Below are 15,452 nucleotides of genomic sequence, written 5' to 3' on the forward strand. Positions count from 1 at the left end.
AAGATAAACACAGGGTATTGTTAGCTTTAGTTGGGCTGTCAGTCAGGACGAGATCTCGGAGGTGCGTTTGTTTGGTGTGCTCTTACTCTTCTTCAAATGTACTGTGTGCGCATGAGCAAACGCAAATGATGTTTACAAACACAAGAACAGCTCGGAAGAAACCGTTTCAATAGACCCAAGTAAGCCTGTGATTTTGTGAGATGTTATCATAATTTCAATTAGCATGATGGAAATATGCTAGGACATACACATGGAATTGCACACAATGCAGATTGTCCCGTTGTATTATTCTGTCTACCCCTCTGAAATTGAGCCATGGCTTATTGGTTAGCACACTTTCTGTAGTTTCTGCAGTTTAAGTGGGTGTTGGGTGTTCAAGTCCAACTTGACATTTCCTGATCATTGTACCTCCTTTCCGTAATGTATCTGTCACTCTACTATCCTCTCAATAATGTTTATTTTTTATTTTTTTATTACTGGAAAAGTAGGATTTCTAGTTTAACTAAAGAAAAAAGATTATACATATTCAAAATAAAAATAAATGAAATACAGTTAAATAAATGTATTTAGCTATTTTATTATTTTAGATATATGTGTATAAAATATATAGTATAAAATATGAAACAACTCATATGAACTGTTTAATATCTATATTGTATTTAGATATTAAACCATTCATATTTTATATATAATATAAATATATTATATATATATATATCTCAAGTATGATATTGAGCTGATATAGAGCGATATCGAACGGCTACTTGTGTGATATATATATATATATATATATATATATATATATATATATATATATATATATATATATATATATATATATATATATATATATATATATATATATATATATATATATATATATATATAATCACAAGTAGTCGTGCAATATCACTCCATATTAGCTCAATATCATATTTGTTGTATGTATGTGTATATATATATATTTATATATAATATAGCAGCATTTTTTAAGTCATACAATTTTTCAATGTATTCTTGTTTGTATTTCCAGCTGTGCCATCGGCTCCTCAAAATGTCATCTCCAGTGTGAACGAGACGTCACTGATGCTGGAGTGGAATCCTCCGCGGGAGACTGGTGGTCGTGATGACGTCGTCTACAACATTATCTGCAAGAGTTGCGGAGGTGGCAGAGGGGGCTGCACGCGTTGTGGGGACAACGTGCAGTTCGTTCCACGGCAGTTAGGACTCACGGAGAGCCGGGTCTTTATAAGTGACCTGCTGGCTCACACCCAGTACACTTTCGAAGTCCAGGCTGTCAACGGAGTATCAGACCAGAGCCCTTATTCACCTCAATATGCATCAGTCAACATCACTACTAACCAGGCTGGTAAGTCTACACTTTTACAGGTTTTTAATTTGATTTTTAACTTTTTTGTTTCAACCAGGTGCTTTGATGCAACAAGAAGTTGCCATGTTGGATGCTCATTCTTTAACTCTTTTAAATTCAACGTTTCATTTTTCATTTCATTTATTACTTAGCATTGCATTTAAAGTTTCTATCTAAAAGATCCTTGAGAAATATGTCTGTTCAGTATAAGGCGAATCTAAAACCAGCCTAATTATTTAGGGCTTCTTTAAGATTAGCCGATTCGTTGTTTAGGCAAACCACTGACCAGTTATTTTAGAAAATCTAAAACCACATAACTATCTATGCTTTCATTGTTTATTTACCCTCACGTTTTTGACGGCCAGCTAGTCTAAACTCTATGTGTAATAGAGCGTTAAACAGATCTCAAAATACTCTGTAACTCGCTGTGTTACCTCCAGATTACATCCCAATTACACTTTTTGGCTCACATCCCACCATGTCGCTATGAGATTAGACATAATTCCCAGAAACTCAATGTGATCCACGTTGAATCGGACCCAAACCATAGTGGTACAGATTATCCGGAGCCTAGGATCTCTCCAGCCAATGATGACTTTTAATGAAAAACAGCTTCTTGCTACTGATTAGACAAACCATTCTTCCACCTCCCGAAGCAAGAGCCATGTCTGCGAGACATAGTACAATCAGAAGCTGCCATTGCAAAGGCAACAGAAGTCTGCTTTTTTTTTTTCCACTGATGCCATTGTGGTTTAGATTACGGTGTTCCAATTATTTCAGAGGGACTGCAGCATTGATTTGTACTTTAAGTGTCTGTATGAAATGTGCGGTTGATTGTGCCAGATCGGTACTTGGAGCTCTTAGGGGCTCAAACAGAGACAGACATTATTTTATGTTCCTCCTCCCTGCTGACTACAGACAGATCATCAAACCCATCCCCACTTTAGCCTAGTAAAGCTCCTTGTTCTAGTGTTTGACTGTATTTTAATTGGTTGTGACACATTGCTAACTTCAAAATTCAACAATTTTCTGACATTTGCATCATTTAGGGGAGGTTTTAACCGATCTATTGTGCAGAAGAGATGGATCGTTTGCCTCCTCTGAGTGTTTACAACTGATGAGACCAACGCAAGCTGAGAGAGGTGATTGAGTAGATGAGCATATGTTGTGTCCTCATAATCACTTATCTAAGTTCACTCGCATTCATGCAGTCAGCTACTGAAATCCAATTATCACAGACATGTGAGTGTGTAGAGACAATGCGTTAAGTATTGTCACTGAAACTCGAGTTAAAAAACATACATGTGCGCAGCAGGTCTTAGAAGAGGCGAAGGGTGGATACAGACTCGCTCTCATAAACTGACAGGGGGATCCTGTAAAGACTTCAACTTTTTACATTCAGTCTCTCAACAGTTACACTAAGTGCACTCGAGACATTTAGGGGACTTGTGAACGTATGTGAAACTGCCATGGGAGCTGAATGATGGAGGCTTTCAATGTTTCTTTGAACAAGAAACGACTGATCCACTGGAAACAGAAGGATTGTTAGATTTAATTCATATGAGTCAGCTGAACAGCATCTTTGAAACAAAAGCCAACGTTTTTCCCCCACGCTTTATGAGTCCACATATTCTCCTTGGAGAATCGCTGAGAATTTGTGCCGTTTTACCCAAACCTTACATTTATGTTACATTACTGCTCATAAAAGCATACTGGGGCTGCAAATAAAAAATAAAAGTCTTTTTTAAATATTTCTGTATTTGTAATTGAATTTTTCATTTCATTTAACCCCATTATTTTCTAAAAGGGGTCTTTTCATTATTATTATTGTTTTGTAAATATATCACTATTTTTCCCCCGAGGTACACTTTCCATTTCAAAAACCTTTTTTGTTGTTTATTTTTGCTTTTATGACAATTTTCTCCTCTCTCTGGCAGTTAGCGTTTGTATTTGGTTGCAGTGATTGCAGTCTCCTTGCATGTGAAATGAGTAACAGCCATGGGTGTTGTACTTTGGTTCTTTCATTCTGGGCAGGGCAGCTTTCGGATCTCCTATTAGTCATTGATGTGTAAATATAGGTGGTCATGTTTTGTGATTTAGTTGACAATAGTAAATGCTTTGTTTGGAGTGACAAACCAAAAAAGTTCATATTTAGGTTTCTGTCTCTCTGATCTTAAAAGGAAACATGCCGTTTACTAGTCTAAGCAAGGATATAATGGGTATTGATCCTCTGGGTGAAACTGGGGTGTAAACATAGTTCACAGTTACAGACAGGATTATTTATAATAACGATAAAAATACACTGCCGTTCAAAAGTTTTTGATCAGTAAGATTTTTAATGTTTTCATAAGAAGTCTCTTATGCTCATCAATGCTGCATTTATTTGATTAAAAATACAAAAAAACTGTAATATGATTAAATATTATTAAATGTAAAATAGCTCTTTTCTATTTGAATAGATTTTAAAATGTAATTTATTCCTGTGATATCAAAGCTGAATTTTCAGCATCACTACTCTTCAGTGTCACATGATCCTTCAGTAATCATTCTAATATGCCGATTTGCTGCTCAAGAAACATTTATGATTATTGAAAACAGTTGTGTAAAACATTTTTTTTAGGATTCTTTGATGAATAGAAAGTTCAAAAGAACAGTATTTATCTGAAATAGAAAGCTTTTGTAACATTGTAGTACTGTTCAAAAGTTTTGAGTCCGTACAAATTTTTTATTTATTTAAAAAGAACTTAAAGAAATGAATACATTTATTCAGCAAGATGCATTAAATTGATCAAAAGTGACAGTAAAGACGTCATGTATAATGTTACAAAAGATTATATTTAAAATAGATGCTCTTCTTTTAAAATTTCTATTAATCAAAGAATCCTAAAAAAAAATTTACACAACTGTTTTCAACATTGATAATAATCATAAATGTTTCTTGAGCATCAAATCATCATATTAGAATGATTTATGAAGGATCATGTGACACTGGAGACTGGAGTATCAGTACTCAAGCATCACGCTTGACATCACAGAAATAAATTACTTTTATAAATTTTAAAATATATTCAAATAGAAAAAAGTTATTTTGCGTTTTAATAATATTTCACAATATTACAGTTTTTTTGTGGTAAATTTTAATAAAATAAATGCAGCCTTGGTGAGCATAAGATACTTCTAAAAACATAAAAAATCTTACAGATCAAAAACTTTTGACCAGCAGTATAGAATACAAATGAGAGAAACAAGTGAAATATTATATATAATGTGAAATAAATTACTTAATTTTTTTTTTTACATTATTTAAGATAATGATTATTATTATTCTTTTTTAATTATTATTATCATATTGTTGTTATTGTTTGCTACCTCCACATAATAGCAGTACTTCATGGTGGGCCAAGTTGCAGAGTATGTATTTGTGGAAATAGATCAATTATAGGTAAAATAAATAGTTTGTTAAAATTAAAAAGTAATTAAACATAATGTAAAAAAGACCTGTCCCATGATAATGTTCTAGTAGTTGGACTGAATGTTAGAGTAGGTCTACGTAGTACATTTTATTATTTCAGAGAGCATGAAATATCCAATTTTCCATGATATGGCTCCTTTAATACCTTTTACGTAATGAATTGCTATTGCTTTTATATACATTTTTATAGAAAGATTGTTCTCCATATGTTTTCACTCTGCATTGCCCTGCCTAACCCGTGCTTTCTTCGTTCTGGAGTTCCTCCCTGCTGCTGGGACGTTCTACCCCCGCTCCGCCTGTCACTTTGGATTAGCAGCCCTGGACCTCCATCAGGGGGAGCTGTGAAAGTACTCACTCCAGCTCCCTGTTAGCAGCCCGGGCCCCCTGGGACAGGGCAGTAGGACTGAGGGGCCTGGGTCAGGCTGTCCGGGCCTTTAATTTTGTCTGGATTGGAGGGCTTTGAGGTTACATAAACATCTTGTCACCCCTCATTAGCAAAGGCGGCTTCGAGCTTCCCCCTTTCACGTTTTGTGCTCGCAGTAGTTTGTGTGTGTGCATTTTTGTCTGTATCCATGTGCAAGCTTTAATTAGACACGTTTTTAAGCTTGGCTGCTCAAGAGTTGAGGTATGTTCTGCAAGAGAAACAAACAAATAAGATAATTAGAAGCGATTGCCGTGAAAAGTTTTTGTTTTCTTATGCGAATGGCCCCCTTTTTAGATCTTAGGTTTGATGATGAGATTTGCAGTAGGCGTTAATTGAAATGTCTATTTTCCGATCCCTCTGCATTCTCTCTCTGTTCTCCAGCACTGTTTTCAGGAGGTTTCTCCACAGCTGCTTCTATCATCCTCTCCCAGGCCTTTTCTCTCTGTCCATCATGATCACACACTATTCAGTTGAAGTTGACTCAAATGGCTGAAAGAACAGCAGGCAAAGGAAGCAAAACTCTGTGAGTGCATGTTTGTACGCTGGACGGTCTTTAGAACCCGAGTTATACTTATGCGTGATACATCATGGGCTTAAACTGTCCTCGTGCACACTTATTAAGGGATGAACAATTCATAAACACTGCTATTATGGGGAGAGTGTTATGATCTTGGCCTTGGAGAGTTCTTTTCCAGATCTTGATGAATTATGTCCAGACTGCCCACTAAGTATCAGGTTGTTGTTCTCTGCATTGACCCAGAATGTAGTAGTGAGTAAAGCTGCAAAAAGCTGCTATGGTTCACTTTTTTCGACCATTTATCACTCCAGAGGAATTTTTTTTAACCTCCTATGGCCCAGGAAAACAAGTCTTTTGAATTTAGTAGGTTTTTTTTATGTCATTGCATTGTTTAGAGCATATGAAATAAAATAAAAATAATTAAAAATGACATTTTATTCATATGTCCTCGTAAGTGGACACCAGGACTATATGCAATGAAATTACATGTATAGGCAAAAACAATGGGATTTTTTTGGTCATACATAGGTTTCCCATTCAATGCATTTTGTATATTATTCTTTTGTATATTAATGTGTTCTTGGAGCAACATGTAATGAATAAAGAAGTGTAATAATGGGAGGAATAGATGGCAAGATTTTCATAATAATATCTGATATTTTATAGGAACATTGATATGAAATTGCTTTACCTATTCACTTGTGTCCCAAAATGCCTGTCCTCTACAGTGGAACAGAAAGTCATATTATGATTAGAAACCCCATAACATTTTCCTGAGATATTTATTTATAACAAACAATTTGAACATTAGTCAGATTTGAATGATAATTACAAAATATTTCCATAAGAGTGCTACATTTGATCATTCAGTCATTTTTTAAGGACTAGGAGTTGTTGTTGTCCTGGTGAAACCTCAAAACAAATGGTATCTCTTAAAAGCCCTGAATGTGCTCTACAGGAATTCATAAAACCGACATTTATGGTGTCAGAGAAATTCACTAAAATATAATGCCCTGGTATTATATAAGATGTTTTATTATCTAGTTTAGTGGTTCTCAACTGGTGGGTCACAACCCAAAATGTGGGATAGGGTTGTGAACATAAAAAAACAACACTAAATATCTAACCATTGAGCATAGGTTGGTTAGAAAACTAAATATTCACTTTTTAAAAAGGAAAAAGCAGTTCCCATATACTTTTGTTCACACAAAGCATAAATATAGAAAAAAAAACTGGTTAGCTGTTGGCTATTTGCACTCAGTATAAATAAACACTGTTCATTTGTAAAGACATTTTTATGTAATAAATAAATAATAATTTAAGTACTATGCTAATTCACCACTTTAAACTAGATGAGAACCACTAATCTTGGTTAGAATTGCAAAAAAAATCTAAGCTATTTCAACTTGGACACATTGACACTTTATGCTTTAAAAAGTTAGCAGAGAAGAACCTTTGAAATGAACTTGGTCATTGTAAAACTGTGTCAATGGTCCTTTAATCTTTTTAAGGCCTTCAAACTTAGAATAAAATGGCAGGAAAAAAATCTGCCAACCACTTATTTCAAGGGTTTTGAGTTTAATGGATAAATATATTCAGTTTGAAGTAGCCACAATGAGAATTACTGATACAGTGGAGCCCAAAAAATAATAGGATGCACTTAAGCCATGCTTACAATGTGGACATTTCATTTCTGCATACCTTTCGTCTTATTTGTGAACATTTTATCTTGTTTTATCATGAAAACCTAACCTGTTTATTTATTTGTTTTTTATTTAGCTTAAAATAAATGTGGTCTTTAATTCCTCACTTGGTTTGATACTTTGTTGTAATGCAGTGACATGCATACAAGTGGCTTGAGTGTCCATATACTTGCATCACAGTGTGTTGATCTGCGACTAAAGCCTAAGTAGCAATCCAGATCAGTGTCCCTTAGAGGTCTAAACAGAAACAGCATGTTTTAATTATATTACATAATTATTTGTCTTAATTATGGCACACCAGAAAGCTTAACAAAGCTGTATTGAAGAAAGGCACAATGTTTTATTGAGGCAATTTTACAGAGGCAAACCGGAATAAAGGCCTTGAGCTCTGGACGGCTACAGTAATAGTGCATGTCTGTGTCAGGCAGCTGGAGACACAAAGACAGCTTTTACCTTTCCTTTCTGCTTGGCTTTCCTCGCTTGTCCCCTGCAGCTCTGCATCAACAGGGCAAGCAAGGTTAATCAGTCATCAAGTAAACCCAAACTGACTCCAGGCCCTTCACTTTGCTCTAACACACACATTTGAGACCAGTATTTATCAGAGCAAGGATAGAAAATGTCCGCCCGGGTGTCCCTCTCTCTGGAAGTTTTATTAGAGCAGTGTGTGACAGATCGCCTGCAATTTGTGATTTGCCTAGAGTCGGGAAGCACTTGGCAAGTGCCACTGAAGGGGTCGTTGAATGGAGAGAAATAGAGCCACATGGCTTAGTCAGCTTCACTTTGTACATATTGCTGTTCTTCCCAGTGGATGATGGATGAATGGAAACTCAAAAAACAACAATTCTGTCAACAATATTCAATAATCCTCGTATGGTTGAGCTTTACATCCTTTGCCATGTCCTGATTCATTGCAGCACTGTATATTGCAACATAGATGTTTATAAAATGGTTTAATGATGGCTACGAATCAATCAAATATTGTATGATGTGCTAAAACACTTTACAACAAGGTTAATTAGTTAACTACATTAGTTTACATTAACTAATAATGAACTCCACTTATTTAAAAGCATTTATTTATCTTTGTTATTAATGTTAATTTCAACATTTACTAATGCATTATTAAAATCTTGTTAACATTAGTTAATGCACTGTGAACTAACATGAACAAACCATGAACAGCGGGATTTTTATGAACTAACGTTAACAAAGATTAACTAATGCTGAACAGAGGTGTTGTTCATGGTTAGTTTATGTTAACTAATGCAGTAACTAATGTTAACTAATACAACCTTATTGTAAAGTGTTACCAATAAATGTGTGCGTGTGTATATATATATATATATATATATATATATATATATATATATATATATATATATATATATATATATATATATATATATATATATATATATATATATATATATATATATATATATATATATATATATATATATATATATATAATAGGGTTGTAATTTATAGAATTTAATTGGACTTGGGGCCCTATCATACACCCGGCGCAATGCGACGCCAGGTAAGTGTTTTTTGCTAGTTTCAGCCACGTTGTTTAAATAGGAAATGCACTCGCGCCCATCTGTTCGCCCATGGGAGTGCTGGTCTAAAAAACGAGGTGTGTTCAGGCGCATTGTTGGTGCGTAGCTATTTTGAGGCAACTGAAAACTACAAAAAACTGGTCTAAAGTCAATAGCGCAGTATTTTTTGTGTCATTTAAATAGCTCGTTAGTAATATGTTCCTATAGGCAGGTACACTACTCAAGTACACTACACTCTGCTTATTACACACACAGGGCACAGCACACACAAAACATTTTTTAATATTAAAAATAAAAGGATTCCTCTCTAGAGAAGCGTTTAGTCTTTCCGCTCACAAATTCTGCCATGTAAATAGCAAATCCACCATGGTTCAAGCGCAACTGGCTTTTAAAGGGAATGGGAGATGAGACTCTGATTGCATGTTACGCCCCAAACACACCCATGACTCATTAAGAGACTAGGGACAACCCTTTTGGACCATGCACCTCACGCGCCAACTGTTTTTTGTTGTTAAACTAGCAAAAGTGGATTCGGACACACCCTAAGTGCACCTGTGCCATGTGCTTCAGATCGTTAAAATAATTGTAACGTGAACAATACCAACATTTATTAATCATTGGTTAATGTTAATTATTATTTTAATATGTTAATGTTAACATTATCTTATTAGATTAAAATGCTGTTGGTTTAAAGTTTGTTTATTGTTAGTTCATAATACTTAAAGCATGAACTGTTAATGAATTGAACTTAATTGTAAAGAGTTAAGTCTCTTTTCATTTGTAAACTTTTACATATGATAATTTAAACAGTTTCACTTTGTGGTACATCAATTGGTGAAACATATTTAGTGAATTGATAGTGCACTGGTGCAAGTTAATGAAAGATTTTTTTATTGTTATTACTGATGGTCATTTTTTTTTCTTTATATTCCATTTTTTTGTTTAGTATGTTTCCAGTCTAACGCACTGTTTGAGCATAACAGTTGTTGTCCATCACAGCAAACTCCTGGCAACATTAGCTCCCGGCCATTAGCTTTCTGCGTGAGAGTCTGGCGCACCCAGATAAACGGACGACCCATATGCTGTTTCCGTCTGCCAGCTCACTCTGTACTCTATTGCGTCATTCAGCATTATACACTCCAGCTACTGTTTGTTTATCCATTTCATTAGCCCAAGGTGAGCAGTACCACATGTGTCAGGCTTTGCTTAATACCTGAGGAAATGAATTGGTTCCTTATCAGATGGGGGAATCATTGTATGACTGAATTGCATTATGCAGAGTTGGGTCTGGTAATCTGGCTCGGGCGCTGTCGGGTGCTGGTGGAAGATTTATGACTTAATTATCTTCAGAATTGCTTTGGCGAACTCCTGTCGGGCCACCAGAGACAGTGATGCCACCGGCAGCCTCTGGAGAAAGTGGCGATACAGAGCTAGATGATTCTATTGCTATATAATTGAGAAGTGCACTCTTGTATTTTACTGTCTTGACCTTATTGCAGATACCATTTCGGTATTCAATATGGAATCGCTTCACTGAAGCTTGTCGATTGCCACCTGTAATGCAGAAGAGCTAGACTGTGTTTTTTTTTTTCCCCCACCTCGGACATGGATCTTTCCCCGAGAAGGCTGCCCTTTTCATGCCATGCATCACAAATATAAAGGGGGTGGCTGGTGTGGGAGCACTGTGACAGAAGGTGGCAGAGAGGGCACATATGGATGGTGCCAGGTGGGGTCAGGGGGCAGCCGGGCAGGAGACCGCACCGGACACCTGGAGCACTGGCAAAGTCCAAAATCACAGCTCTCGTCCTGTCACATGCTGTTGCATACTAATCACATCAGGTGTCATTGTAGGAAAGTAAGGGTTGTTTCATTTGCATTAGCCAGGGGAAAGGCCTTCATAAGTATGCAGGGCAGACTGCATGAGCTGTTGACTATGCAGTGAGCAGTGCATAAAATATCCATTTCATTATGCATGTGTACAGAAAAAACTACAATATAAGTGCATTATTGTCATAAGTTTGAAGTCTTGCCAATTACAAACGCTTTGATGATTGAAAACATTCCGCTCATATATCCAGCAGCAGTAAATTAAATACAGCAAGGATTTGGTGTTTAAATCACTGTTGTTTAATCAAGGCCAATAATATTCACAAAGAACAGTGTATTTTGCTGCAATCATCCTGGATTAACAAAGTACTGCAGTGACAGGTGCAAAGGCTTAACTAGACATGTTGATTTATTGCTGGAAGCGGAAAAGTTAGTGTTGTTCTGAAATATTTAAAAAAGACAAGAGACATAAACAAATGTCCAGTGTAATATGTATGAAACGGCTGTTTGATATGACCCTGAAATTCAAGCCTTTAAAATATCCAAGAAGAACGCTTATTTTCTTTTATTTACTCTTCTACTCCTTGCACATACTGTACATTTCAAGAACACACACACACACACACACACACACACACACACTCTGTGTTGTCCTCCTGGGACCCAGGAATAGACTTTTGTCCACTGCAGTGGACATTATATTTTAGTGACATCACATTTAGTGAATTTCTCTGACATCGTGGCACAGTTTTAAGTCTGGATGTCCTGTAAAGAGCACGTTCTGGGCTTTGCGGAGATACCAAAGGTTTCACCAGGACAACAACTTCTTCTTGGTCTTTAAAAACAGCTGACATTAATGTTTAGCACTCTTATGTAAATATGATAATATTTTGTAATTATAATTTAAATCGGATTCATTTTCAAATTGTTTGTTATAAATCAACATCTCAGGGAAATGTTATGGGGTTTCTAATCAAAATATGACTTTCTGTTATAAAACAGGGCATTGATTTCATTTATGTCCACTGTAGTGGACGCCAGGACTTAGATCATGTTTATCAGGCATTTTGGAGACACAACAAGTGAATAGAGAAAGAAACTACATATAAATATTCCTATGAAATATTAGATATTATTATGAAAATTTTGCCAATTATTACTCCCATTATTAGACTTCTATTTTCATTGCATATTGCACCAAGAACACTTTAATATGCAAATTAGATGCAGTGTATAGATGCATTGTATCCACATATTGCATAAAGTAAAATGGTAAATCAGTGCATTCCGTTATATCTTTCATAACATAGTTCAGAATCATCTTTAAACAAAGTTTGTTTAACCTAACAAATGTATTTGTGAATTAAAAAGAAATCCCATTGTTTTGCCTATACATGCAATTTCAAGTCATTTCATTTTTTTAAACAACTGAGACCTGGTGTCCTGGTGTCAACTACATCATAACATTTGAATAAAATCAAATTTTTCAAAAAAAGTTTTTTTCCCCCATGTGTTTCTTATACGCTAAACAATGTAATGACATGAAAAAAATAAATAAATAAATAAATAAACAATAAAAATGTTGTGGGTCCCAGGAAGAGATGGGTCATTAAAAACTGTATAAGTTGTTCAAAAGTTTGGGTTCATTATGTATTGTTATTACTGAATTAATAGTTTTATTCAGGCAGGAGGCATTAAATTCATCAAGAGACAGTGAAAACACTGTTTTAAATTAATGCGTTTCTTTTTAACTCTTTACACAATTTCCACAAACATATTAAGCAGCACAACTGTTTTCAAAATTGATAATAATATGAAATGTTTCTTGAGCATCAAATCAGCATATTAGAATGATTTCTGAAGGATCATGTGACACTGGAAACAGGACTTGAGTAATGGCTGTAGAAAATTACAATTGTAATATTTCAAAATATTACTCGTTTTACTGTATATTTGATCAAATAAAGGCAGCCTTGGTGAGCAAAATTTTTCACTTTTTTTTTTTTTTAATCTTACCGACCCCAAACTTTTGGATGATAGTGTATTAAATTTAAAAGATACTATTTTAAATGGCAAAACCCAGTGAGGTGAATGAGTACTTTGAATAGTGAAAAAATGAAAGTTGCACTTTTGTGTTTTTTATTCCTTTGCATTCATCAAGTGTATTGGAAATGATGAAGTACAGAACAAGAATATGGCAATGCTACGTGCAGAAGGACAAAGACCGCTAATAAGGTTAGTTTCGCAGCCCTCAGGTATAAGTGATATCCGTAATTTGGACACTGTCAGGTACTCTGTTCAGCTCTCAGCATCACATGATCATGCAACGTGATCTCATTAGTATTTGTATGTATTTTTACGTAAAGTTAACAGAATTTCATTACAGTAAGCTGAGTCTTGGATAAAACTAACTCTATATGGTGAATCATACATATCGTCGCATTTTTATATTGCAATATCGTGATAGAATGATGTATCGTTACTCACCTAATGCTAACGTTTTAGATGTTGTCAATACGGCCGTAATTTACATTTCAGCATCTATCCAAACTTCCGCTAAAATGCAGAAAATATGCAAATGAAAATGTTACATAAAATGGATAGATTTTTGTGGGATTTGTGTCTGTATTTCTGTATTAGAATTTGATTCCCTAGGTTATTTTTTAGTCCAAAGTCCCAGGCTAAAATCACGTACCGGCTTGGGATCACGTGATTAGCTATACCTGTCCTTGTGCTAAGTCTTGACCCAAATAAGTCATGGCAGGATTACAAAATCGTGAACGCTAATATAATTTGTCCTCCTCTCTGTTAACAGAAAGAACAAGAGTTGAACAGGTTCCCTTGTTTAGCTGTGATGTGCCAACAGACCTCTGGTTGTCTGTAAGGATCGTGAAATCTGTCAGATGGCAGTCGACATACATCATATTGACTGTGCATCTAGCATAAAAGAAGGAATGCTAATGCACGTCATTGGACAGCTGCCATTTGCAGACTTGCTCTGGGGTTTTTTCTAAACACCAGAGTTCCTTAAGCAGTGAAACCATGCAGAGGGTTTCAGATTAGACTCAAACTCTCTGTAAGTGTCTGCCATCTTCTTAAGACGCTGAAGTGCCTATTTTTGAATTAGCTTATGTTGTGTATACGAGTACATTAATGCTTCAATCTTTTCCAGTGCAGATGGTTTAAAGCTTGATGAACTGAAAAGGGGGTGCGCTGCTTTACGGCACTGGAAACTCTGTGGAGACATAAAACCCTCAATCCAATACAGATGGGAAATAGGGACGCCTGCCAGACGCACTGTTTCTCTCTGCCTTTTTTAGGTCGTACACCATGCTAAAAGTTACATGCAAATGCAGTGGGTTCTTCCCCTCCTTTCTAGCTCACTCTGGACGCGAGTCTCGTAAATAAGGAATACTCGCAGTGTACGGTGCTGCGCGGTAGAGGAACAGCAGCTGCTGTCAGATTGTGCTGGGAAAAGATTGCTGTGGGGAAGTTTTACAGTAAAAGGGGCTCGGGGAGTCAACGGGGGTGGACGAAATTTATAAGCGCTGACCTGTAAGGGCTACTTCTACCAACCTTACCAAATCACTACGTCGCTCTTCCACACCACAACTCGCCTCCAAATGAGATCCACATGGCTTCCAAGCCTATTATATAGACCCGTTGTGGAGAGCCAATGGAGTTGAGAGAACATTCCACAACACTCAGAGCCTTTTATATGATTATTGGGCTGAGCTTTTGGTTCTTTGCTCACACTCACTGTTCGTCCTGTCCCTAGTTATCACTCATTACACACCTATAATTAAGAACTCATTCTCAGGTGACACTTACTCTGATATATTATGTAAATGCGTATGTGTGTGTAGGCTTTGTATATCAATTAATAAATGCAAATTATCGCTTTATTAAAAAGATGCTTGATTGATTTAACTCTTAGCTCTTTTTCATTTTAATATATATATATATATATATATATATATATATATATATATATATATATATATATATATATATATATATATATATATATATATATATATATATATATATATATATATATATATATATATATATATATATAATTTTTTTTCTTTTTTTTATTCCTGTCATGGCCGCCATTTCTCTAGTCACATGATCCTTCAGAAATCATTCTAATATGCTGATTTGGTGCTCAAGAAACATTTATTATTATCAATGTTGAAAACGGTTAATATATTTTTGTGGACACCATTTTTTTGAAGAATAGAAAGTTCAAAAGAATGGTGTTTATTTGAAAGATTTTTTTTGTAACAATGTAAAAGTCTTCACTGTCATTTTGATCAATTTTTGGTGGGACCCTTGCTGAATACAAGTATTAATTTCTTTACAAAAAAATCTTACTGACCCCAAATATGTTTTTATGAAGTGTTGATTAACGTTATGGAAAAAAATGTTTCACAATCTCTGCATTTTATTGTTTCGAATTTTGGGCGTAGTATCTGTTGGGATTCTAATAAAGAATCCAGCGTGACGTGGCTTGCTGTAGGCACTTCAACTGGATTTTTTTTTGTGTTTGCAAGTCCATGCCCCATTACAGACCAA

At 35.3% G+C, this 15,452-nt stretch overlaps 1 protein-coding gene across 2 annotated transcripts in view; it reads left to right on the top strand.

Annotated features, from left to right (window-relative positions):
* The window catches only part of ephb2b (eph receptor B2b), a 156,669-nt gene that overhangs the window by 117,847 nt on the left and 23,370 nt on the right, over positions 1–15,452 (top strand). For both annotated transcript variants that reach the window (XM_079844846.1, XM_079844845.1), the window contains exon 5: positions 1,034–1,369. In XM_079844846.1, the coding sequence (XP_079700972.1) occupies positions 1,034–1,369 (336 nt within the window). The remainder of the gene's footprint in view (positions 1–1,033; positions 1,370–15,452) is intronic.

The sequence above is a fragment of the Gobio gobio genome (genome assembly GCF_949357685.1).
Source record: "Gobio gobio genome assembly, chromosome: 19".
NCBI lineage: Eukaryota > Metazoa > Chordata > Actinopteri > Cypriniformes > Gobionidae > Gobio > Gobio gobio.